The following is a 27,489-nucleotide window of genomic DNA, read 5'->3' on the forward strand; positions in this document are numbered from 1 at the left end:
TTTTAAGCAACATGCTGTGTTAGTCATATCGGTTTTGATGAAAATAACTGATATCATGATTATATACACCGTATTTTGGATTACTTTTTTTTACCAATATGTTTTTATATTAGTTCAATTGCTTTGTATTATGTCTTTCTTGCATTAATAACAGATTTAATGGAAAGACTAGGGTTTATAAATCCTAAATTGCTATCAGACTAGAATAAAATGTTTGAAGAAACATCGATAAGTGTATTTTATCAATTGAAAACGACAAAATAAGTTGTTTTTCGCTATTTTTTTACTGATATTTTTTTTCGTTTTGTTTATAGCTCTTCTTGGTGATATGTTAAATAGGTGGTAATTTTGAGCATAGCAAATGTTTCAAAATTGAGAACTATGATGCATAATACAGTAATTTCATTTTCAATCAATTGTACTGCATCCAAGATAGTTTTTGAAAATACATTACTATGCCAGATAAAAAGCTATTCAAAAAATCAAATTTCACACTTTTTTGCTAGAAAGCCTACTTTTGAATTATACCAAAAAATCTATTTCGAGACTGTCGTGTATCGGCTTTTTTGCCGGCTTACTTTTTTTACTTGTTTTTCTTGAAATTTCAGCTACTTTAATCACTAAAGATTGTGATATTCAAAATTTCATTGTAACAGGTTACTGTGTTCCTATATTTTGTATAATTTATGCTTTTTCCTGGCCGAAATAGTTTCGGTTTGGTATATCGATCTAGATGCCTCAAAATACGCCGTAATTCAACTAATACGAGTAAAATCTACATGGTGTACTGCGTGAAAGATCGAAATGCCCAGAAAACTGGACCTTACTTACTAATGCCCCCTCAATTGCAAAGGGAAGTGAGCTCGTAACAAAGGTTCAATGTTCGGATAAGATCCCAAAAATTGAACAAAATTGAAACTGCTGCTCAGGCAGGGATGGGGTGATATCTGATATTTTTAAAAATATCATATCAATCCGATATTTTTGATATATATCACGATATTTTTGATATTTTTGATATTCTCGGGGAACAGTTGGGGAACAAATACTCAGCCTATAGGAACACTTGAAAACTATTTAAAAACTGTAGTTTGCAAATGAACTTGAATTGGACGTTCTGTTGTTCAAGCATTATTCAAAACTTTAATCACTGAACAAATTTGGCGGTAAACGAGAACAAAGAAAATCCGCGGTTCTTTTGATGATGGGAATATTAGGCAAGAGGCATGTCAAATTTACCTGATTTCATGATACAGCTGATATTTATGGATTTTTTTGTCAAAAATATCATGATATATATCATGATATTTATCATGATATTTATCACTTGATATATATCACCCATCCCTGTGCTCAGGATTCGGCGGATAGTAAGACGTGGAGGAACCCCAATGCTAAGAGCATCATTTGCCCAGAAGTGTGTGCAATGACAAGTGCGCATAGATGCACCCAGACACTTGAGGAGTACTCGCTAAACCAGGCGAGAAGGTGAGTTACTTTTCCCTTTTCACTATCCTTTCTTTCTAGTTCAATTCAAGAAACTCAACGTCATTCTTTTATGTCATCGCCAACAATTAGATTCATTCATCATCGGTAGCAGATCTAAACATTCTCACGAGGAGGGGGGGGGGTTGGTTTGCTTCAGGCAGACGAAAATGATTTCGCACGTTTTTGAGTCTCTTGATAATTCAGAGTTTGAGTGCTCTGAGACTATTTGTACTTCATATGGAGACGCTTGATTTTCAAATGAAGAGGACGCTTTCGGTGTTTCGGTTAGGCAATAAAGTGCGAGTGTGTGTGTGTGTGTGAGGAGGGGGGAGGGGGTCAGAAAAGCTAAACTTGACTTATTTTCTGGGAAACAGAATCATTATCATCATCATGATCACCCCATTTCCTATTTAGCACAATGAAGCGAGGTACTCTTCAAATCAGACAAGTGAATGACAAGATTGAGAAGCAAAGGTGAGTTATTCCTGCTGTTGTTTCCCTCAATACTTTTGATTTTCCCCTTCCACCTTCGATAATAAACACCAAATATATGAGGTAAACGAAAAAAATCCTATTTTGTTTTTGCACCAGATGCCAATTGAGGATTTTCACACAGGTAATTTTGCATAGGCACCCAGTGAACACTTTTAAGGTAGTCGATTGAAACGGATGCCATAAAATAGAACCATTTCTACCTAGCTTTGGTTCTGAGGCAGATCGGTTTCGTGCAGCTGGCTGATTGGCAATCATGCATTTCATACGTAAATTAACCGTAAATATGGGAAATTACAAATCAACAAAGAATTACGAATTGCCATAAGTTTGGGTATTTGACAGCGGAATTCAATGTCATAAAATACGCAAAATGAAAATATTAATAAATCAACTTGAAAACAGCACCTAAACAAAAGAAAACAAAATTTTTTGAGGGTTTCGGACCAGATTACGGAGCGTATGTTTTATGTTCTTATTAATTGAACCCACGCCGAACTACCCAACGAAGAGAGAATTGGAACACGTTTTACTGAAGGGCCTTACTAATTGACCTGCTGGGGTCTTAACGGATGCGAAGTTGGCGACGTTAACTTTACCGCAGTTATCTTCGCCCAGGGGGAAATGGTTAGGCCTTGACGCTTCCAATTCAGTTGAATCGGCATCAACAAGAGTTTTTGGACGGGCAGTTAATGAGTGGTACGCTAGGCAAATTGGAGGACTGTATTTCTATTGAATCCTCTAATGCACTTACAGCGAGGAAACCTATCTGTTCCAAATTTTCTACTCATGGCAGAAGTTCTTTCTCCGCTCCAACAAAATTGATACCGTTGTCTGACCACACAAAACTTGGTTTACTACGAAGAGTCATAAATGTTTCAATCCTCATGGCACAAGAGCCGGTGTCAATGGAAGGAGCAATTTCGATGTCTACAGCACAGTTAGTTATACAGGTGAACAGAAAAGCCCATCTTTTCTCACTACTGCAACAAACAGTCATTTGAAATGGACCAAAATAATCCATCCACAATTACTGATTGCCCGTTGTTGGTAACCAAGCCGTTCTACGAGGATGGGACGTCATCTTTAGGTCCCTGGTTCGAGCCCAAGTCGGCGGACTATATTTCTGCTTCGTTTTCGTTCTGAGGTAGATCAGTTTCGAATAGCTGGCTGAGTGACAACATTCATTTCATTTTTAAATTATTTGAAATTACAAGTTAAGAAAAACAAAACTGCCATAAATTTCGGTATTTAACAGCAGAACACAATGTCATAAAATAAGCAAACTAAAAACATTAATAAATCAAATTGAAAACACCGTCTGAAAAACTTGTGACTTTTGTTTCGATCTTTCAATTTTTGATTTTTTTCAAACAATTCTTCCTTGACCAGAAAATTCTAAGTTACGACCTTGATTTTTGTCGCTATGAGTTCTATCGAGAACAGTCTCTAAAAACTTACATAGGTAACTTTGCAAAGCCACCCATAGAAACACTTTTGAGACTGTCGGTTAAATAGGATGTCATAAAATAGTACTGCTATAAGTGGAGAATTTGGGTAACGAGGGGCTTAAAATCCAGACGCGGGCCAGTGCATGACTTTGCCTGCACAAATGTCTGTTTGCCTGCAACATTTTCCAACTTACTTGTTCAGTGATTTAATCTGAACATGTTGGGACTGCGCTGGTATCTACTTGGCGAGTTTTATCCCTTTTGTCAAATTCTCAGTGAAAAACGGGGTGAACCTAGTTCTGGATTGTACGAATGGCAAAAAAAAGATTTGCACTCTCGTTAAATACAACTAGCAAAATTTTCTGGTCGGCACGCTACTGGTCTTATTAGTTTTTACGAAGAGCAAATTGTTGTTCTGACCATTGAAAATTGGAGGAATTTTGTTTTCGGGTGTGTTTTAGTTTTTTTGTCACGCACATTGAGTGATATACCATTTTAAAGCCTTTTCAGTCGTGATACGAACGAATTTTGACGGCTCTGAATTTTGACGGCTTGCAATAATAACCAATTAAATGAAAAGACTCGGGTTCGTCAAACCTAAATTGCTATCAGACTAGAAGAAAAAGTTTTAAGAAACATCAATAAGTGTAATTTATTGTTTGAAAACGACAAAATTTGAGCATAGCGAATCTTTCAAAATTGAGAATTAGAATGCATAAAACAGACATTTCATTTTCAATCAATTGAACTACATCCAAGATAGTTTTTGAAAATACATTACTATGCCAGATAAAAGCTAGTCAAAAATTCAAATGTCACTTTTTTGCCAAAAAGGCTTGTTTCAATCCCCATGTTTCAATCCCCATGACACAAGAGCCGGTGTCAACGGAAGGAGCAATTCCGATGTCTACAGCACAGTTAGTCATACAGGTGAACAGAAAAGCCCATCTTTTCTCACTACTGCAACAAACAGTCATTTGAAATGGACCAAAATAATCCATCCACAATTACTGATTGCCCGTTGTTGGTAACCAAGCCGTTCTACAAGGATGGGACGTCATCTTTAGGTCCCTGGTTCGAACCCAAGTCGGCGGACTACATTTCTGCTTCGTTTTCGTTCTGAGGTAGATCGGTTTCGAATAGCTGGCTGAGTGACAACATTCAATTCATTTTTAAATTATTTGAAATTACAAGTTAACAAAAACAAAACTGCCATAAATTTCGGTATTTAACAGCAGAACACAATGTCATAAAATAAGCAAATTAAAAACATTAATAAATTAAATTGAAAACACCGTCTGAAAAACTTGTGACTTTTGTTTCGATCTTTCAATTTTTGATTTTTTTCAAACAATTCTTCCTTGACCAGAAAATTCTAAGTTACGACCTTGATTTTTGTCGCTATGAGTTCTATCGAGAACAGTCTCTAAAAACTTACATAGGTAACTTTGCAAAGCCACCCATAGAAACACTTTTGAGACTGTCGGTTAAATAGGATGTCATAAAATAGTACTGCTATAAGTGGAGAATTTGGGTAACGAGGGGCTTAAAATCCAGACGCGGGCCAGTGCATGACTTTGCCTACACAAATGTCTGTTTGCCTGCAATATTTTCCAACTTACTTGGTCAGTGATTTAATCTGAACATGTTGGGACTGCGCTGGTATCTACTTGGCGAGTTTTATCCCTTTTGTCAAATTCTCAGTGAAAGACGGGGTGAACCTAGTTCTGGATTGTACGAATGGCAAAAAAAAGATTTGCACTCTCGTTAAATACAACTAGCAAAATTTGCTGGTCGGCACGCTACTGGTCTTATTAGTTTTTACGAAGAGCAAATTGTTGTTCTGACCATTGAAAATTGGAGGAATTTTGTTTTCGGGTGTGTTGTAGTTTTTTTGTCACGCACATTGAGTGATATACCATTTTAAAGCCTTTTCAGTCGTGATACGAACGAATTTTCACGGCTCTGAATTTTGACGGCTTGCAATAATAACCAATTAAATGAAAAGACTCGGGTTTGTCAAACCTAAATTGCTATCAGACTAGAAGAAAATGTTTTAAGAAACATCGATAAGTGTAATTTATTGTTTGAAAACGACAAAATTTGAGCATAGCGAATCTTTCAAAATTGAGAATTAGAATGCATAGAACACATTTCATTTTCAATCAATTGTACTACATCCAAGATAGTTTTTGAAAATACATTACTATGCCAGATAAAAGCTAGTCAAAAATTCAAATGTCACTTTTTTGCCAAAAAGGCTTGTTTCAATCCCCATGTTTCAAACCCCATGACACAAGAGCCGGTGTCAACGGAAGGAGCAATTCCGATGTCTACAGCACAGTTAGTCATACAGGTGAACAGAAAAGCCCATCTTTTCTCACTACTGCAACAAACAGTCATTTGAAATGGACCAAAATAATCCATCCACAATTACTGATTGCCCGTTGTTGGTAACCAAGCCGTTCTACAAGGATGGGACGTCATCTTTAGGTCCTTGGTTCGAGCCCAAGTCGGCGGACTATATTTCTGCTTCGTTTTCGTTCTGAGGTAGATCGGTTTCGGATAGCTGGCTGAGTGACAACATTCATTTCATTTTTAAATTATTTGAAATTACAAGTTAACAAAAACAAAACTGCCTTAAATTTCGGTATTTAACAGCAGAACACAATGTCATAAAATAAGCAAACTAAAAACATTAATAAATCAAATTGAAAACACCGTCTGAAAAACTTGTGACTTTTGTTTCGATCTTTCAATTTTTGATTTTTTTCAAACAATTCTTCCTTGACCAGAAAATTCTAATTTACGACCTTGATTTTTGTCGCTATGAGTTCTATCGACAACAGTCTCTAAAAACTCACATAGGTAACTTTGCAAAGCCACCCATAGAAACACTTTTGGGACAGTCAGTTAAATAGGATGTCATAAAATAGTACTGCTATAAGTGGAGAGTTTGGGTAACGAGGGGCTTAAAATCCAGACGCGGGCCAGTGCATGACTTTACCTACACAAGTGTCTGTTTGCCTGCAATATTTTCCAATTAACTTGGTCAGTGATTTAATCTGAACATGCTGGGACTGCGCTGGTATCTACTTGGCAATTTTTATCCCTTTTGTCAAATTCTCAGTGAAAAATGGGGTGAACCTAGTTCTGGATTGTACGAATGGCAAAAAAAAGATTTGCACTCTTGTTAAATACAACTAGCAAAATTTGCTGGTCGGCACGCTACTGGTCTTATTAGTTTTTACGAAGAGCAAATTGTTGTTCCGACCATTGAAAATTGGAGGAATTTTGTTTTCGTGTGTGTTTTAGTTTTTTTGTCACGCACATTGAGTGATATACCATTTCAAAGCCTTTTCAGTCGTGATACGAACGAACTTTGACGGCTCTGAAAAAAAAATCCGGTGCTGAGAGAAATCTGTTTGAAATTTTTAATTTTTGGTTTAATTTCGAGCAATTAGGGTGGGCGAGCAGGTTCCAAATAGCTGATTTATGCTTAATCTAAGCCATGAAAACTTAGTTTTACTCAAGTTAAAAGATTTTTTTTTGGAGTGATTTAACCGTTTTTTTTTGGAATCAGAAGTTTCGAGACTTTCTCAAATTTCTGCAGTAAAGTTTGAAAGTTTTTCAACTTTTCCTTCAGATTAATTTATCACTTCATCCAGAAAAAAAAACACTATTTTGGAAAAAAAACTTTTTGCTTCGTATTTTTCAAGATTATGATCAGAAAATTCTGTGCGGTTACCAGAGGAACCAGCTATCATTGTTTCATATTTGATAATGCTTCAGAGGCAGAAAAATTGAACCATTAAAATCCCAGATTTGGCAGGATAGTTTTCGAGATGGTTGCAAATTTTCAGAAAAATGTTCAAAAAATCAAGAATTTGATTTTTTGAAGGCCATATTTTTTTCTTAAAAAATTGGGGCTAGTCATAAATAAACGTAGGCTTTGAACATTTGTCGTTTTGATCAAACTTATCATTTTTGCAGGATTGTTGTTGAGAAAATCTAAAAAACGGTCAATAAATCCAAATTTTGACATTTCTGAAAATTATAGCTTTTTGTGTAAAAATTTTGACGTAGCCGTTAATGCAAAAAAGATTCACGCAACTTTAAACCTAGATTTAGCTATTAAAAAAATTTGCTTAGTGATGGTAGTTCTCTAAAAACAAAAATCAAAAAACGGTTAAAAAAAATCAAAATTTTGTGTAAATAAATGGCAATAACCGCGTATGTTAAAGACTTCCCATAATCCATTCTTTCGATTGAATCTAAAATCTTAAATATGTGAGGATCGTTTTCGACGAAATTCAAAATAAAAAAATAGCTTCACTTTTGCGAGGGCTATAACTTTGGGTGATTTTTTTTGGAGTAGCTGCTTATGCAGGAGAGATTTCCAACACCCGTTCAATTCACTGAGACCAAAATATTAGATTTGGGAGAGTAGTTTTTGAGAAAAAAAAGAAATTCAAAAACTATAGTTCAAATACCCCACGCTCCAGACTCTTTGAAGGCTGTAGACAGAGGGGTAGAATAAACAGAGACATTTCCATTAAGACCCTTTTTAGACACAAAGGCGAAGGTGCGCCTCGCAATCACTAGCGAGAACACGGCAAAAAAGCATTTCTAAGCTCGCTAGTGTGAAAATCAAGAAAGAGGCGAAAAGACATGAGGCTCAAAAGAAGAAAAAACGACTTGAAAAACCAAAGGTTATGGAAGCAACTCTATTCGAGAACTCCTAGATCTGAAATTCCACACTCTTAAGGGATGCATAGCAGACAGCAATGGCTGCGCTCTATATAAACTGACAGAACTTCAACTATTAGGGAGGGCAAAATATAGACTTAACGTTCAACTTGAATTGGAGAAAAAAATTGAAAAATAACACAAATTCTGATAGTGCAAAGAATGGTTAAACGATATCTTTTGCAATCATCCTTAAATCTGTGTTTCCAGTATTTCGATTTTAAAAAGTTGTTCTGCTTGGATAAAAGTGGTAGCGACACTCTAGACTAATTTTCTTGTGAACAACTACTCTTGTTTCAAATTCAAACATAGCCAACAGAGTTGAAAAAGAGTCAATGAACGCATGGAAACAACAAAAATACACTCTTTATTTGAATTTCTAATTTTAGAAAACTAATTGAATGACTTTAAAGCTCTTTGAATTTGAAACACCGTTTACGATTCTCACCTTTTTGATACAATTAACCCAATTTGAGAAAACTTGATTAAAAGGTTAACTTTTATTTCGCTGGGAAGTCGGAAAATATAAATCCATTTCCGAAACTAACGAGATTTCGATGATCGTTTAGCGTGACCTTCACACTTTTTCTGTTCGAAAGTTGAATTTGACTTCATTTTAACGAAAGAAATGAACTGAATAAAAAAACCATAAGTAATACACCTGAACTACGTTTATCGACCCCTAAAAGCGCTCGTTTTGCTTATTTCGAGGCATGGGTCTCTGTGTGCGTGTACTAAAGTGACATCAAGCGATGTGACAGAATATATTATTCAATCGGAAAATGAGCTTAATTTTGTTTCAGAAGGAGAAACATTTACTTTCTAGACCCGCGTCATTTCGGAGTTCACCACTACCGCCAAGTAGACGGAGTAAGAGACAAAGGAATACCCCCCAAGGAGATGATCGCCCAGTACTGCGAAAAAGTAAGACACAAGTCGGCCAACTGGGAATTAGGCCGGGCCAACATGCGCGGTGTAGTCGAAATAGGACACAATATACAGTACATGGAACATGTTTTGGGCGTTTCGCAAATACGAACTTAGCCGCAGACCTTCGTAGAATTGTCATCAAATTACTTGCCAAAAAGCTATTATTAATATTAATTGATATTCGCAATTGATATGTACAACTATTTATAGAAACTACTTACAATGTCATCTGTACAACCAATGAGCATCCTGTAAAGCAGGAGAACTTCAATTATTAATTTACATAGGCTAAATTATGAAGTCAGTATGTCATGTATGTTCATTTTAGTTCTCATTTAATTCAATTGATTTATAGATAGACATATTATACCCAAAACATGATTTTCAAATAGAAAAATTATTGATTAGACAAAAAGATCACTCAATGACATTTAACCGATTTTGTTTAACAAAATATCTGGTTTAATCTAGTTTATGACATTTAGTTATCTTCAGAACTGCATGTCCCGCTAATGTCAACTTGAACTAGTTTTCAGTTAGATTAATTTTCAGTTGAAGTTTCTTGCGAAGGTGACACGTGGGACAGAGTTTGCTCTCGTAGTTTCTCCAGAGCTTCCAGTTTACTTCTCAGATGTTCCATATCTCTGTCTAACTCGTACAACCTCTCGTTTTGTTCAATCTCTTCGAAAGTCACACTCCTCCCTACCAAGTCACTCCCAGGACCAGCAGTTACCGACCATTGGGTATCCGGCGGCTCCTTCAATTCTGGAAGATTTGCCAGACGTCGCATTAGCATGTCTGTCCTCAGATCCAACATTTGCAGATCTTGAGACAATTTTTCTGCAGAACGACTACCACTTTTATCTCTTCCGGCTAATTGCACTGAAATTGATTCATCATCTCTATGGTACCTAGTAGCTTCAGTAGCATTAGAGCCCTCAATAGACTCAATATTAAGACCAGAGAGCGGATCGTCTTCTGGGCTGTACTCAATAGCTTCAACAAAAGCGTCAATTTTGTCCAAATATTTTGTGATTTCTTCAACCTCTACTGCGAGTGTTCTGCTTGTACTGCATCCTATGTAAGTCCACTCCTCCAAAGCCGTGGATGGTCGAGAGACGCTCAACAAAGACTTGATTTGATCTTCGTTTGGCTTCGGATAAATTAAGCCTTGCTCCAACTCGCTCGAGTGCTGCTGAGTCAGTTCATTCAACAGTCTTCTCAACTGGCTTTGCGAAACAACACTTTGTGAGTTTTCGCTGTGGTAATCTATAGCGTCGGGGCCTTGTAATTTCTCCAGCTGCATTCGTCTCAACTTTTCGTCAATATGAGCCACTCGTATTTGCGCTATTCGATCTTCTCTCGTTTCTCGTATTTTTTCATCACCTGTGGTCAAATTGGACCCCTCATTTGTCTCGCTGGCGTCGTCGATAGCCGAGCCAGTTATGGATGCAGAGTGGGCTGTCCCACTCACTCCCGAGTTCCAACATATCTCTTTGAACTGTTCGAATGTCAAGTATCCACTCAGCTTATCGTCAATTTCGTTCAACAGTTTCGAATCAGTTTCGCTCATTGCGGAATACCGACGCACACTCCCACGCGGAGCTAATTGGCCTACACTTCCCGGAATCGGAGACAGGGGACTCATTTCATCCAAATCATGCAGCTCCTCATCAATAGTATCTATATCTTTCAGCAATCCGTCTAACCGACTACGTTCTTCGTTCGTCATTGGTATAACATTCGCAGCATCACTAGCTAGCTCTTTATTGCGCTCAATGAATTTCTTGTTATGCTTGCTGTTTTTCGAGGACCCTTTCGAAGTGGCCGAGTTTTTAGTAGAAGCTGTACTTGACGCTTCTCCAATTGAAGATCCAGATCTCTGTGAATCAGATCGCATGCTTGGAGACTGTGCGCCTTTAGGAGATTTAGTGGATTTTGACGACGCTTGACTTTTCTTTCCTCTTTTGTTTTCTGACCTAAAACCAAAACAATCCGAATCATCATAACGTCTATCAAAAATTACATTATAAGCAGAGCACGCACACTGTTTTCTTGTAGTTTTTTTAACAGAGACGGTTTGGTATTTTGATTGAAAAGCCGAAACTGCTTTTCTTTCATTTTTTCACTCATATCATACCCTGAAAATCCTGGCACTTTGTCGTCGTCCAAATCAGGCTGAGTAGCAAACACCGGTTCGAACCCCTCAGCCTCCGATCCATCTTGTTTTAACATTTTGAATCGCGTAGGCTTCAACTGAATGTCGTTTTTAACAAGTGCCATATACTTGCTCGTATTCACTGTTTCTTCCCTCGAGGGCGTTCGGTCCGACGACAGCACATTTCCCGATTCGATTAGTTCGACCTCCGAAACTACGTGACGCTGAAACGAGATTCGATCACGCTTCACACGATCTGCGAGTCGTTGCTTCTTTCGAAGGATCTTGTCGAGTCGTCTCATTTTTTCGAACTCGCGTCTGAGTCGGATCTGATCTTCGGTTAGTTCATCATCGGCCACTACTTCTGTTCCAGAGGGCTGATTTGGGTCTTGCGATGAGACTGAATTGCGAGGTGATGCAGTATGTTCTTCTTCAGTATTCCCTCCTCTTTCCTCTTAAACCACTCAACTTTTTCCCCATTTATAGTACAATTTGGGTGCATTTGACAACTCAAGGGTATATTTAAGTAAAGTGAACCTCAATAATTGCAAGGGTCAAAAACTTACAGAAAACTCACATCTCCTGAATACTCTTTCTTTAATTGCTCATGGTGTCAATTTCACACTTTTTCTCAGAGTATTTTGGATTGATTTGCTGGAAACATGATTAGTTACCTGCTGTTGCAGTCCCATTTCCTAGAATGGCCTGTCTGATCTGAGCATGTGTCATGATTGGAACCAACTGCTGTCGGTGTGTGTCGTGGCTGTTACTCCTCCTCGAGCCACTCATGCCAGAGCGGAATGTGGACTGGAACTCCATGTCGGACAGCCTCGTTTCCAGGTACCTCTCGTCCCCCGAAGAGACCTAGATAACAGTATTCAATCCACAAGATCCTAACATAGCCCGTGTTGATTCTTAGAACCTACTGTTTACGATAGAAGCAGTGTAAAACCGATTGAATACATTAGTAGTTATGCCAAATGGTAGCAGCATCCTTTTCAGTCAACTACTCCGAACGAACTTAATTCAACTAACGCTACTCATTTTGACCATTCAAATCATTTCTCTTTCATTTCAGTTCGTGGAAACTGTCAGAAAATCAGTTAACCTAACAACTGCATTTTTGAACGATTGGGTTGATCGCCCATATAGCCGACAATTTGCAATGTATCATATTAATTTTTTTTCACGATAAACTGAAAACGTAGTCGAAATTAATTTCTTCTCATCTGAAGAAAAAAGGGCGTTATGAGGTTTTCGATCACAAACATTTCAAGACCTTTCAAGTATTCAAATTTAAAAAGTACACTTTTGCATCGAAGAAACTTCTAAGCGTGCAAAAATGGTTTCGTAGAAAACACTTACTTCCAAAGACAAGATAGTGTTCAATTACTTCAAAACATTACAGCTGTCTTTCATTATGAGCTGAAAAATAAAACAACTCTGTGAAACCTGAGTGTTATCTTCGCTACTTGAGCTGTCATCTCCGTCGCGTTCTGTGTCCTCATCAGTGCCCCCGAGTGAGTAGGTGGATGCTGATGCTTGGGGGTGATCTGCCTCGAAGCTCAGCCGGTTGGGGGATTGAGAGCCCGAGTTGACATTGGGGTAGATGAAACTGGACCTGCTGCTACAATTGGAACGACTAGAGGACAGACCAGCCATGCTTCACTCTGAAACTAATCGTCACTATTTCTATTGAATATTCAGTAGTCTATATTTCTAGATATGCTGCTTCTTCCTCTTAGTAAAAAAAAAATAAACTCAATATTTCTGTATCGGGCTACTCCATCTGTCATTCTGTTCATACCCTCTCTTTTACCTTCATTGCAACCCCAGCTTTGAAAAATGAAATAAATTTTTATCAACGCATTCGCGAGTTTTACTCCATAATTTCGTTGCCAAAAATATAACAGCTCCTGTCTTGACTTTTCACGGTTCATGTCGCTACATTACTGACCAAAATGTTTACTCGGTTCTTCAAGTGCTCTTCAATTTTCAACGTCGGAGCTGCAAACGCTCTGGTAAACCGAGCTTCTGTTATATTTGGCGTCTGCTATTGTAAAATTTGGCAACTTCGCAAAAATCATTTTGGGTAGAACCAAACGTTCGGGTAGAGACACCAGTTGGACCATACAAAAATGTAAAATTATTGTCATATAAAAACGTAAAGATGTCTATCAAACATAGGATACTTATAACTCCAAGTTCACAGAAACACAACATGGGCATAGAATACTTTTTTCGCCATGAAACAACGCAAAATGGATCTAAAGGCCGATAAAAAAATATTCGAAAATTTTATAACGAAAAGGTCAGACAGTTGAAAAAGTAAACAAAGATAGCCGGTTGCTGTGCAATTAGCACATAGTAGCAACCATAAAAATAAAAAATATATATATTTGCGCAAAACTGTGATGTTTTTTGTTCGTCTAGCTGAGCGGTTCTGAACGAAAACTTAACAATTAGGTATAATCGATAGCACCAAAAAATACGCATATTTGACAGCAATTTTTTATCAAAAATTTTATCGGAAAACAAAAAAATCATTCAATCCCTTATTTATTGGACTCGATTTTAATTGGGAAAAAAAAAGAAAACACCCGAAAATTCGGAACAAAAAAACGTTACTTTTTCCAATTTATGTAGTTTATTATTCGTGATGCGATGACAGGATCTGAACAAAAGCCTTAGATAAACTCGATGGTAACAAGGATAGCCGGTTACTGGGCAAGCAGAACAGATTATTCTGACCATAGTCATAAAAAAAAAGTTTTTTAAATTAGTGTAGTTTTTTTCTAGAGCTTAAAAGTTTGAATTTTTAAAAATGATTCCCAAAACGATCTCCGAAACAAATTCCGAAAAACAAACTTCACAAGAGTAAAACTGAGTTTTCAAATTAAGCATGAATAAGCTATTTTAAGCCTGCTCGCTCACCTTATTCGCTCGAAATAACACGAAACAAAAAAATTCAAAATTATTTTTTTGAAACTGAATTAAATTCAATTTTTTAAAATGTCGTTCGAACCACGACTGAAAGGGCTTTAAAATGTGATATATTACTCAACCCATTTCAGTAGTACTTGATTGTGCGTGGAAAAAAAACTAAGACACCCGAATACAAAAATCCTCCCCTTTTTCAATGGTCAGAACAATAAAGTAGGCTGAAGAACTTAGGCATGATCGATAGTAATACTAATTTAAGTATTATCGACATTAGTTTCCTCGAAAAATGAAAAGACATAAGAAATCTATTTTTTAATCTCATTTAATCTTGAAGAAGCTGGAAGTAACACTTCGAAATTTAATTTTACTAGGAACAAACCAAAAACTCTTGAATTATGAAAATAAGACTATTGTAAACTTATTTGAAGACCTCGAAACTGAGTAAACTACTTGAAATTTTTCAATTCACTTTGATTTACGCCTGGAAATGCTTTAAAAATATATATCAATCGAACCTTTCCGATGATTGTGACGACTGACTTTGCGGGGAAAAACAACCCGAAGAAAAATTATTTTTGTTATGCACAATCTGAAAGATCAATTGGGAGCAGATAAAATCACAACTAACATAAACATTAGCTATCGAGAAAACTGTATTAAAAATGTAGATATGCTCAAATTATGACCGTTGTTAATAAAATCACACGGTTAATCAAATAATTCAAGATGTAGTAAATTTACTAGTTAATTTGTCCCAGTTTGTCCCGAGTTTATTTGTCCCAGAGTCATCTGGCTGGAATCTCTTCTGTGTGTTTTTGTATTGTGTTTCTATGTGTTTGGTTTTTGTGGTTTGCTTTATGTCAAACTTCATGTTTTTCAGTGCTGATGATAGCTGTATAGCCGAAAGTACTCCGAAAAAAAAACAAGTTTCATTATCTTGTTTTTCACAGCGATAAGAAAAAGTTTTTCACAGCGATAAAAAAGAAAGTAGTTGCTCTTTATCAATGTTGTTACCATGGGAACTTTTCAAGAAGTTATTAACTGGGTACGGACACTGGATTTTTTGACTGAAGTATCAAAAGTCACTGCGCAAAGTCAGAGCTGCTGTCTCGCCAGCGGTTTCTTGAGAATTGCCTGAAGAACGACGTGATACCGAGCTTTCTTAAATTGAGAGTACCGGAGAATGGATGCTTTGAACGCACATTGGTACACAATTTCTAGCGGAGGCTTCTGAGAAGAGAACTGACCGAGACCATCAAGCAACTGTCTCCGAAAGAAGACAACCTGAAAGTCATGCACGCTGCTTTTTCGTCACGATTGATTGAGACCCTCAGAGAGTCCGCGTGTTTTTGCACCAGACAGTTATTGTGGAAAATCAATACCAAAATCAGAGGCAGACATTCGAATAAAATCGAAATGCTATCGGAAAAACAGGGAAAACCGCTCCATGCGGCTGGGTAACTGTCAAAGTGGTTGGAACGTTGGACTCACCGAGTTATGTTGTAGACATCTTGTCACTGGGAATGAAGCATGCGATCAACGACAAGTTCAACGAAACCCATTTTCTGGCCGACTTCGATACTTTCCTGAGAAAAGCGAAATCATCAGGTGCTACTCCTGAAGAATTAACGACCTAAACAGTAAAGTAGTGGGATATGAGAACAGCGCCAAGAAGTAACGTCCTGATCGGCTTATCTCGAAGGTCAATCAATTTCTCAAGTCGAAAGAAGTGAAAGCAGTTCCTTTTATTAAAGGTTCGGGATATTGCCTCATGAGTGAATTTGATTACAACAAACGACTCTTGGATATCCTCAATGGACGGCAATTTGAGATGAAAGTGCCAGTGAGAGGGAAGCCCTTCGCCGTGAAGATAGAAGATCAGTTCAACAAAGAGCTATTGTCGTTGCTGAAGGCGAACCGTGTGTCGCAAGCCTTCTATGACGACGTACACTCCACAGGAGGTACTCCGCCTCGTCTGTACGGTTTAGCCAAGGTTCATAAGCCAGAGACGCCACTGAGACCAGTGCTGTCTCTGCCGGGCAGCTGTTACGCCACTTTGAAACATTACGCCAATATTGAAACATCGATCGCGGAGATGAAGAAGATCCTGTGCGAAGACCAAATTGAAGAAGATAATGTGGTTTTTTCTATGGATGTAAAAAGTCTGTACACGAACGTACCCGTCTTGGAAGCAATTAACATTGCTGCTGGCAAAGCGTACAATCTAGAAGAAAAACCACCTATGGACAAGTCCACTTTCATGCAGCTAATGAGACTAGCGGTCACTGACATCGAATTTTTAGCTTGCGGATAGTGGTATGTCCAGAAAGACGGAGTGGCGATGGGTTCCCGCCTTGCGGTAATTTTAGCTAACCCGTGGTTAAAGGAGTACGAACCACAGCTGGCAGGAAAACCCAACGAAGTCACGCACACTAGCCGCTCCACCAAGACATAATGATTGTGGCAAATGCAAGCTGAAGGTCAATGGCGGGGCTCCTCAGTTCGCTGTGCATCCTGTTCGGCTTGGTTTCACAGGAAGTGCACTCCTCTCTCGGTCAAAGAAGTCAACGAGATAGCCGAGTCCAAGCGCCCATGGTTCTGTGGATGTATATCGTCGGTTAGCACCCCCTCTTTCTTGCATACCAGAGGCTAAAGTGTTCCGGAGATATGTAGATAATACCATCCGTACAGCTCGCGCTCAGGCAGTGGAGGATATTCTGAAGCAAGCTAACACTCTTCACCCAGCTCTGGAGTTTACGGTCGAGTTGGAGAAAAATGACTCTATTCCTTTTCTGGATATTTTGATGACAAGAACCTCAGCAGGCATCGTTGAGACGACCTGGTATCAGAAACCAACGGATACAAGTTTGCTGATGTCCTTTCATGCCTGTGCATCTACGCACTACAAAACTAACATCATACAGGTACTGTCCACAGACTGAACAACACCACCTCTCAGTGGAGCAGTTTTCATGATGCATTGGAGAAGACGAAACTGGCGTGGGAGAACAACCAGTATCCGCCTAGTTTCTACAATCCAGTCGTCTATGATACCCTTACCAAACTATGTGCAAGTGCTCCTGAGGAAATGGTTGCGCCCAAGGAACGGAACGAAAAACGCGAGCGAGCAACAATTATCATGCAGTACAGAGGATCTATTTCTGACAGGTTTGCACGCAGCGTTCGTGGCGTGGTTCCCTCTAACATCGTGTTTACCACCAGAAAGCTGAAAACAGCGCTTCCTTCGCTCAAGACGCCTATTCCGAATGAAATTTGCAGTCGTGTCGTTTACGAAATCCGTTGTCCTGGATGTCAATCGAGCTATGTGGGCCAAACAAGCCGGCATTTGACGACTTGACAAGAAGAACATTCGAAACCAGACAGTCCAGTTGGAAAGCATTTTCGAGATTGCCTGGGAAACACAGAAGATTTACGTGCTGAAGTTCTAGACTCTGCTCATGACACTGGTAAACAACTTAATTTGGAGGCTTTGTACATTGCCAAGCGGAAGCCGCAGCTGAACACGCGCGAAGAACACAGAAGCAGGCAGCTGACGCTGAAGCTGTGAGCAACTGGAGATTTTTTTTGTCCCAGAGTCATTTGGCTGGAATCTCTTCTGTGTTTTTGTATTTTGTTTCTGTGTTTGGTTTTTGTGGTTTGCTTTATGTCAAACTTTGTTTTTCAGTGCTGATGATGGCTGTATAGCCGAAAGTACTCCGAAATAAACAAGTTTCATTATCTTGTTTTTCACATTGATGAGAAAGAAAGTATTAAGTAGTTAACCTATAAAGAGTACGTTCTTAATTGATAGTGCTTGCTGATGGAAAGCGTAGACTTTATACTGAAATATAAACAAAAACTTGGTGAATCAATTTTTAATAAGTACTAAGACAGGAACCATATCAAATATATCCGAATTTTACGTTCTCTTCTTTCCCAACTTGCCAAATGACTCTCAAGTCCGCAGCTGTGATTTGTGGCATGTTAGCTACTATCAGGTGCTCAGGATTCCCACCTTCCATTCGATCATTGGTGGGGTCACAAATTATTAGCGGGTGTATTCAAAGAGCTTGTTTTTTTTTAAAACTATCCACAAAAAAATAAACCTAGCCAAATAAATTTAATAATGATTTAGTATTTTCTTGGCAGTGAAGTAAATCCACCATGTGGACGTTTGGCATTAAAAATATTTTTGAAATGTTCAATTGAATGGATCCTTCAGCGTCTGGGGACCCTCATTTTGTAGCGAGCCAGCTGAGGTATAATTTATAATTTACACTGTTTTAGAGACCCCGCTCATTGTACCTTAATTTGAGAATCAGAAAGTTCGGTTCATATCTGCAGCACCATCTGAAAAAGAAGGACTGCAATTGACTATTTGCGACTGAAGACCTGAAAACAAGGCAAAATATTGATACAGTTTCTGTATCCGAGCTGTTCTGCCTGTCCTTACGCGCTCTCATGTGCCTTCATTTTTTATTTAAAGACGAGGAGTTCTAAAAATGCGCTTCAAATTTACTCCATAATTTCATCTCCATATTTATTGTACCGCTTTGGTTTAGTCTTTTCAGGGTTTATGACAACTTCTTTGCCCATAACAGTAATTGGTTTTCTAAAGGCTTCTTCTTTGGGAGCTAAGGGTGTGGGGGTATCCCATGTTTCTTGTATGACTGGCTTTTGCATTTGCAATTCACTTTGGAGAGTGTCAGACTTCAGTGAAAAATCGTGAGATGGCTTCACATTCAAGTTATCCTTGATATATCTCCCCAAAGGGGTGTCCAGTCTACTCAATTCCAGAGCCATTCTGTCCCTGGCCAAGAACTTCCCTGTCATCGACGACATAAAAACAGTCCCAATATAATAAGGCAAAAGTTTCCAGCCAGAGCTTTTGATTATTTTAAATCGCCCGAGAGAATATATCCCCGCGCAGGATCCAATACAAATAGGAACTCCGTATTTCTGGTTTGCTTCTTTCCAAACTTGATTCATGACTTGTCTGTCAGCAGCTGTGACATTGGGGATGTCCGCTCCTCGAGGTCGATTGGTCGCGCCACCCGATGCTGAATTTACAGGACGATTGGCCATTCCTGTTGCTTCTTGCGAAGATACTGTAATGGGTTCTTGGTTTGCCATTATTCTAATACGCCAATGAAAAACAGGCAGAGAGCGAGTATTATTTACATGGTTACCTAAAAACGACATTGTGATCATTAGACTCTTTGTGATTAAATAAATGAAGGTTATTTTTTCATAAGGGTGAGTCCAAATATTTCTACACAGAGACGAAGATGAGCTTCGCACCACTTCCGATACGAAAGCCATCGAACCAAAAAAAAATGCAAAAAGAAGCCAAAATAGGAGACCCGAAATTTCCAAGAGTTTGTCTCAAAATCAAATTCATTTTGATGAAACCTGTGGCGGAACACAACAGCTAGCATTGAAAAGGCTGAAAAATTATCAAGAGGTAACTAAGCAGATGAAACCAGGATAAATGGTCCAAACAAAGAATCTAAATGTGGTATTTTTACACAGAGGCAAAGCTTGGGTAATTGTTATATCGGTGGCTTCTGTATTTTTATACACAAATCCACCAAATAGAATAAATAATTGACAAAACGCCAGAAAACACCCAAAATTTTCAAATGTTTCTTTTAAATTGAAAGTCAATTTGATAAAAACTTGTGGCAGAACACAACAGCCAGGTATTGAACTAGCTTGAAAAACTTCGAATCGCTCTACAATACAGTCAGTGGAAAAAAATAGAGAAGTCAAAAAAAATCTGAAAAATTAAGTTGAAAAAATAGCTTGAAAATATAACTCGAAAAAACTGCACCTCCAAAACTTTATGGTGGTATCGGATGACGTTCATAAACAACCTTAAAAACAATAAGAACTCATTCACCGAGCAGCAACAAATTTTGGATTGTCATAAAAAATTACATGATGTTTTACAAGTTTTTTTAACCTATCCATACTGAAGCACATAATCCTATACGAATACTTTTGCCCTCGAAATTACGCAATATGAGTTGAATAAGCCAAAATAACAAACTGTTTATATATTTCAAAAAAATACGCAAAATCAGCTTGATAAATTTACAAAATACTAAACTCACAGTTTTAATAAAAAAATCTGTTTAAAATGGAACAAAACCAATGCCCTGAAAACTAATCCATTTAAAACCCTACCAGATACAATAATATGCGTTTTAAAAAACGGAAAATGAGCCAACCGAAACTAGGACAAAAACACGAACCCTAAAAAAAATTGGAGAAATATTTTTTGAAAAATTAAATACAACCTGAAACAGTTTTAAGCTAATTACTAGTTAAATGATTGTAGTTTTATTTGAATTTCCAGAACTTCAGCAGTTGAATTTACCACTCCTTCTAAAATTACTATTTTGCGTACAAGTTTTTACGGGAAAAAAAATCTATAGTAACCGATTGCAATACCCTTGCTTATCGCAAGGGTAAAAAGCAGACATACCATTTCTGCTTTTAAAAAATCCCACATTGTGTAAAAAAATCAGTGTGCTATTAATTTGAATCGATTAGCAATTCAAATTCTCAGACATCACGGAAAATTAAGGCGAAGAGTTGCTCTGAACTAGATAAAAAAAAAGAGAAAAACTCCAGCAAAAGAACTGTCACCTATTTCATTTTTTTTTGCTATCAGAAAGTTTTGGTAGGTATTAAAACGAGACACCTTAAATACATTTAACTGCGTACATTTGAATATAAAAAAGAAAAAACACCATACAAAACGAGAGGAAAATATTAAATGTACTAGAAACAATAAGCGAACATGAACTAAATAGTTAATTTGATATAAAAAGAAATTAAGAAAATTACGAGCGAATAAATAATCGAAAAACTTTAACGGCAAATTGTGTTCTGATAGCACTTCCCGCCTCCTAAAATAAAACCTTTTGCTTAGAGAAATTAGCGTTCTACAAAAATTTATGGAAAAAAATGATTGAAATTTATACCAAAAATGCGAATAAACCCTGACTTCCGATTAAAAAAGAATACGATAAGAAGAGCAGACCGCTCATTTAGTATCGAGTAAATTATCTGAACCAAGCTTTACTCAAAACCGAGCTTTTCTCCAAATTCGAAAAAATGGTTATGATTTTGTCAACATTTTTCAAAAAAGATCAGAGAAGAGCTTTTTAAAATTTCAAATATAACTTGTCAATTAATGTCAAAAAACGACAGGAAGCAAGTAAAAAAATATACATAGGCCCAAATTTAACCAACTGAAAAATAGCCTAAATATTTTCGGTTAAGAACAATACAAAAAAATCTTTCATCTACCATTACAAAGCAAGCTCTAGCCCGTAAGATGCAAATTTGTAACTTTGCCATTTCGAACTAGCTTTAGTGAACTAAGTTTTTTAAGGGGAAAAAGTCTAGTACTCGGGTGCAATACGCCCCTGCTTATCGCTAGTGTAACCATGGACAACTTTAACACAGCGGCTAAGCTTGGGTTCGCAAACAGTAGCGCGAACACGACAAAAAGCAGCTCTAGAAAGTGCACCAAGAAAAAGTAGGCATAAGCCTCGAATTAGTAAATATTCGGCTAGGTGTAGGAATCGATCTGCGATCTACTGCAAAATATAGATTTAGAGTCTCACGCACTAAATACTCAGCCACGCACGCTCAACCATCGACAAACACAAGTCAGGAATGAAGCAGCTACAAATGCTAATAAATGGCCAAGGCAATTCAGCAAAATGGGCACCAAATACAAATAGACACAATTTCGCAAGTAAAAATTTGGAATATAACAAACTGAACGCATCCACACTAACTTTGCATGTAACAAATCGAAAAGCATAGAGCCACATTATGTAAAAAATTATGCATTACAAAAATGGCGAGATATATTGAGCTAGAAAATTTCGGAAATCGTGTTTATATTATTGTTATGTTGTCTGAAACATGGCTTTTTTTTGGTTCTTTGATGAATTTAAAATGCATCAACTATGTTAACTTATTACTATTCGAATGTCAAAGCACATTCTATCAAAAAGCTGTAAAGGTGCCCCAAAAGTGGCACCACTATTTGCGATTTAGCTTAGAAAAAAAAAGGTTTTTAGCTAGTAATACACTAAGCTGACGCTAGTGTAATCAATCAAAATTTGTTATGGAAATTTTTATCAGTTTCAACACAGCGGCGAAGAGAAGCTCGCACCACTTGCGAAACAAATGGAATATAGTATGACAAACTACACGAAAGTCGCAAAAAACAACTTTTTTAATGTCAAAAAAATTGATCTGCCGTAGTTTTCCTATCTTCGTCTTGATGTTGTCTTAAACAAAGTTCCTTCTGAGAAAAACATCCCAATTCAAACATTGGAATGCTAATAAATAGAGCATCGAAATAAAACTTGCGAAGCAGTATCAAAGCCGATACTTTTTGTCCCATTTCCATTGTCCTTCAATTTTTTGTCCCTTCATCAAAAAATAAAAACGGCAAAATGGAAGCGAAGCATGTGAATGACCAATAGAAAAAATGCCATGAAAAAACGGACGTCCTAATTCACTCCACTCCGTTCATTAACAGTTTATGAGCTCGAAAAAGAGTGCGATCCAAATAACAGATCACTTATGCTAGGGTCGATTAAAATGATGCAATTATGTAACCATTTGTGGATCATTTTACACTTCAGCTGGTCAAAAAAATAATTCATTTACCGACGCTAAATTGCAAACTAAATAATTTTGGAATCAAAATTTGGAAAATTCACCATTATATTGCATTTTAAATTTCAATATACAATTTAAGAGGTTTGCTTGTCATTCCTCGCTAATTTCTTCTCGTGATCCCCATCCTGGCGAGACCCCCCCACGTTTATTCAACAGCACATGGCTAAGATGTGCTTTTGGCACGGATATGAGCATCTTTGTTTGCAAATGAGGAAAGCTCTGTTCAAATAGCCCAATTGAGGAAGGTGTCGAAACACTTGATGGGAGCTGTTCGTTCCAAATTGCACGCAGTTCTCATACACTCACTCGCTCCTGTTTCATCACACTTTTCCTTCAGTATTTCTCCCAGCAAACCCCTGTAGAACAGAAACAAGCTTATACACAGAGGGGAAGCTGCACCTCACGAACACAAGTGATGAAATGACAAATTTGTAGATTTCGTAAAATGACCTCACGCTCGCTATTACAACAAGACATTAGTCTCGATCGCCTTTTGTTGCCATAAAACCGAAGCAAGACTTCACATGGAAGCAAACTTATTTGAGTCGGCTGTACGAGATTTATTTCTTGTGCTCATATCTTGGTATGGTATGGTATGGTGTCTGTGTTGTGGGATACTTGCCAGCTCTTCTCGTCGTAGGGGTTCAATTGGATGCACTCTCTCAACACCTTCTCCCCACACTCCAGAGAGTCCTCCTTCATGAGACAAGTGGCCTATCAACACACACAATACTCACAATCGACACTTCCGGATACAAACAATAACAGCAACAAAAAGAACAACAACAACAAAGAAAAGAACAACAACAGATGTGTCAGCACAATTCATACCAAGTACGGCTAAATCCCGCTTGACACACTATCTCATTCGAGATCATAGTCATGCCAATTACGCCAGTATAGCATTGCATATGAGAAACACTGAGACATTATCCCAGCAACGTTAAAAAGCTTATTCTTCAAAAAATAAGGACCCAATTCCTAGGATATTGTTTAACGTGAGTCCCCCTCCCCCCTTAGGATCCGGGACACGATACAACACTCCTCGTGTTGCTGCACATATACGCCATGACCTTGCCTTAGCAACCAAACTATTTAGCCTAAGCGAATGTGGAACTTGATGATATTCAACACTAGTCATTTTAAGCCTACTGATCTTTAAGCAGTTATTTAAACTCACCAATCTAACTCGTGCATCTACTGCACGTGGGTTGAACACGAGTGCCTGTTTGTAGAAACTTTTGCTATCCTCCATGTTGCCATCTTCTTCGGCCAAGATGCCATTCTGCAACAGCAATACCATTGAAACCATAGGTGTACATGTAATATAGGACAGGTTAATTGGCTGAGGGGCTGTTAAGTTAAGAACAGAGATTGCCCCTGAAACTTCCAGCCACGCCACGCAACATCAGCGCTTTGCAATTTAAGTTTTCTTTGCACTACGAAAACGCATATATGGCGAAAACAATAATTCTAGTTACGATCAATCAGGTACGTACAGCACAATTCAATTGCTCGACAACCAAACTTTGTGTATATGATAGATACAAGGTTCTCGCTTTTATCCGTTTTATTTTCTTTTCATTCAAATAAACTTTTGTTTTGAGAAAAGATGGAATATTTATTCCTATTTTCGAAGGAAGGATAAAACATATATTTGTGCTGCGTTATTTTTTTTTCTTCTAAACACTTTTCAATGGAGCTTGTTATTCCATCTGAAAAAATATTGACACCCTAATCTCAAATTAAATAAGATATTTTTCTGTTTCCACTTTTGTTCCGAAGAAAGTGAGGAATATATACGCCCGGTTTTTTTTATTCAGACCCATTTTAGAAAAGTTGACTGCGTATGGGCATCGATCCGAAAATCTTAGGACTGCCGTGCAATTAAGCTTACACTAGACTAAAGTGCGGCTTTGCTGTTGGAATAATATTTTGATAAGTGGATTATTTATGCGAGGCGAATCCGCACTCATAATTGTTTCAAATTGAAATGAGACATGCTAATTGGTCGTATTAATTCCATAAAAGACTCAAATTTTAACAACCTGACAACACCAGCCTAAAAATTGTAGTTTGTCATTATTTCAGATACCAAAAACTATTCGAGACCAATTAATGGGCAGTCGACACATTCAGAGCTTTGCCCTTTTGCCCTGATACGAGCAGTCATGATCAATTTTCGTAAAGTAACAGTGGTTTAAAAATTGACAACTTGGCTGATTTGGGACAATTAACGCGCAGTATATTACGCCCTACTAACGCGTGAGCGCCTATTTAACACTGCTCACAAACCATTCCAAAGTGTCTTGAGGCAAGCTATTTGGATTAATTAATATGTTACTAGACGCTAAAAAATCACTTTGAACTTTACAGAGGGGCTTAGCGTAGTGGTACGGAGTTCACTTTGAGGTTTTCAGATCATTTATTCGATCCCTTGCGATGTCAAGGATTGCGCGAGGACGCGCTCTCACTTGAACTTTAGCCCTACAGCCTGATCCATTTCGGCTGCAATAGTGATACCATGTGAACGTTCGATGTGCAAAAAATGTGCAAATTAACGAAAAAAAATATGCCATTAAAACTCATGAATTTCACAAATAATTTATCATTGACTCTTCTTTGATAAAATTAACCCAATTTGAGAAAACTGGATCAATATAAAATTTTTATTTTGCTGGGTAATCTGATTACTAAAATCTTTTTCAAAATTAGAAGTATATATTTTTTTTGAGCCATTTACACTGCTGTTTGATAGTGAAGTTTACCTTCCTTCTAACAAATCGAAAGTGAACAACCTTTAAGACTTTTTCTGAGAAAAAAAACGAACAAAAAACCATCACGACCTAAAATTCACTACGTTCATGACCAGCAAATGTTACTTTAAAGAATATTTCATGTTGCATGAATATTTAATCTAAAAAATATATCATAGCCGACATACAACAAACACACAATCGCCTCAAGGATAATGACTTTTCTAAAATTAAGAAAAAAAAATCTTTTTAGAGACTTAAAAATAAATGTCTTGAAACCTTTTTAAATTCAGTCAAGACCTTAAAAAATGTCTTCACTTCGCGCATTAACACTTTAACAGATATAAGAAGCAACGACAGTGGACAGAAACCGGAAGCTTTGGGGCCAGCGAATCTGGAGGTTGCGCTGCTTCACAGTGTTCAATTATTTTGAGAGTGATTGTTGAAGTGAGTTAGCGTGCAGTGCAACTCACAGCATAATGGTAGTGGTACATTGCACTCTCACTCCTGATGCACTTGGTGAACTCCTGCAGACAGTCCTTGGCCTGCTTGTGGTTATTAGTCTTCACACAGAACTCCAGCATCACGATCCAGATGTTCAGGTTCACATCGTCTTCCGGGGACACTCCGATGCTGTTGCCTCCTCCCCCTCCCATCTGGTGGCTGCCGCTGTGACGCGGGGAGTCCATAGACGAAGCAAGGCCTGCATTAAAACAGCTACAACTGCAAATGAACTCAATCCGGTGTTCTTTAAACCGATAATTAATAGAAATTCAGGTATCGGAATTGAGTCATCTGTCTTCTATGTAACTGCTTGAACATTTCTGCTCTAATTTGAGAATTTTTCATATGTAGCAAATTATGCAAGTTAACACGAGCGTTCTCTACAGAAATGAAAAATAGAGTAGTCTACCGATCGAATCAAGCAGATATCTCAACAATGAGCATCAGAACTTTCTCTTGAGAGCATTTACATAGACAATGGTACAATTTGGAGCCAAGGGGCTCCCTTGAATGGTTCAATGAGTTAAATTGAAGCACGAACCTCCCTCACTCAAGGTGTAGTTGTCGAGGAAACTCATGGAAGCGGCAGCCCCACTTCGACTCATCTGACCATCCGTGTTCCATCCATCTATCGAGGCACTATTCACCCTCAGAGTGAACAACTCAGACGCCTGCGATCTGCCCAGGGTGCTGTTCAGGGTATTCTGGGCTGTCAGTGTGGGAGCACCCCCTCCCACTCCCACTCCCATTCCTCCGCCCACACTGGCAGCACTCAGCTGCCGATCCACGCTGGCTGCTGTCACAGACTGGCCATCACTAAACCAATCACAACATGCTTCCATTCTCTAAGAATGATACTTTCGCTAAAATATACTTTTTGGATAAGCAGCCTGACGCGGACAACAATGCATTGAGCTCGATTAAACTATGGCTTGCTTCTAATGCCTCTTTTACCAAAGTCATCACATGCTTTACAACATGTAAGCTGGCACTCACATCAAACGTCGAACAGAGAACGCAACAAGTCTGCACTACATGACCCAAGTAGTGTTGAATAATTAGTCACTAGTATTCATTACAGTGCGTCATATATCTATGAATGGGATATTTGGACATGTGCAATATGCCCTCTCTAATCTGCACTGTCCTCTCACCTGAAAAAGAATGAAGGGAATCCGAGTCGGGTCATCTGGACAGCCATAGTCTTCAGATTCCTGGCTGCCACACTCGGCCCATACATCTTCTCTTCTATGGCCGTCTTCAGAAATAACAACCTAAACACTCAATTATTCTCCACCAAAAT

General features: G+C 38.0%; 4 protein-coding genes across 8 annotated transcripts in view; 2 read left to right on the plus strand and 2 right to left on the minus strand.

Annotated features, from left to right (window-relative positions):
• The window catches only part of LOC134853921 (uncharacterized), a 65,049-nt gene extending 55,825 nt beyond the window's left edge, over positions 1–9,224 (plus strand). For 4 of the 5 annotated variants that reach the window (XM_063869888.1, XM_063869891.1, XM_063869889.1 and 1 more), the window contains 3 exons: positions 1,358–1,488; positions 1,903–1,962; positions 8,984–9,224. In XM_063869888.1, coding sequence (XP_063725958.1) covers positions 1,358–1,488; positions 1,903–1,962; positions 8,984–9,224 — 432 coding nt within the window. The remainder of the gene's footprint in view (positions 1–1,357; positions 1,489–1,902; positions 1,963–8,983) is intronic. The other variant, XM_063869890.1, reaches the window with a different exon arrangement.
• Positions 9,225–9,244: 20 nt separating this feature from the next.
• Positions 9,245–12,974, minus strand: LOC134853920 (fibrous sheath-interacting protein 1-like). The gene is made up of 4 exons (XM_063869887.1): positions 12,721–12,974; positions 11,943–12,132; positions 11,251–11,722; positions 9,245–11,089 (listed from the first exon to the last, which is right to left on the minus strand). The coding sequence occupies exons 1-4, from the start codon at positions 12,928–12,930 to the stop codon at positions 9,652–9,654; spliced, it is 2,310 nt and encodes a 769-aa protein (XP_063725957.1). The 5' UTR covers positions 12,931–12,974; the 3' UTR covers positions 9,245–9,651.
• Positions 12,975–16,042: 3,068 nt separating this feature from the next.
• LOC134854721 (uncharacterized) lies at positions 16,043–16,525 on the plus strand. The gene has a single exon (XM_063871076.1). The coding sequence runs from the start codon at positions 16,043–16,045 to the stop codon at positions 16,523–16,525; it is 483 nt and encodes a 160-aa protein (XP_063727146.1).
• A 6,380-nt stretch (positions 16,526–22,905) lies between these two features.
• Positions 22,906–27,489, minus strand: part of LOC134854029 (tetratricopeptide repeat protein 7B-like) — a 30,690-nt gene continuing 26,106 nt past the window's right edge. The window contains exons 12-17 of the mRNA XM_063870095.1: positions 27,341–27,460; positions 26,728–27,002; positions 26,156–26,385; positions 24,107–24,211; positions 23,549–23,640; positions 22,906–23,282 (exon numbers count right to left, since the gene is read on the minus strand). Of these exons, the coding sequence (XP_063726165.1) occupies positions 23,150–23,282; positions 23,549–23,640; positions 24,107–24,211; positions 26,156–26,385; positions 26,728–27,002; positions 27,341–27,460 (955 nt within the window). The 3' untranslated portion in view covers positions 22,906–23,149. The remainder of the gene's footprint in view (positions 23,283–23,548; positions 23,641–24,106; positions 24,212–26,155; positions 26,386–26,727; positions 27,003–27,340; positions 27,461–27,489) is intronic.

The sequence above is a fragment of the Symsagittifera roscoffensis genome, chromosome 9, assembly GCF_963678635.1.
Source record: "Symsagittifera roscoffensis chromosome 9, txSymRosc1.1, whole genome shotgun sequence".
Lineage (NCBI taxonomy): Eukaryota > Metazoa > Xenacoelomorpha > Acoela > Convolutidae > Symsagittifera > Symsagittifera roscoffensis.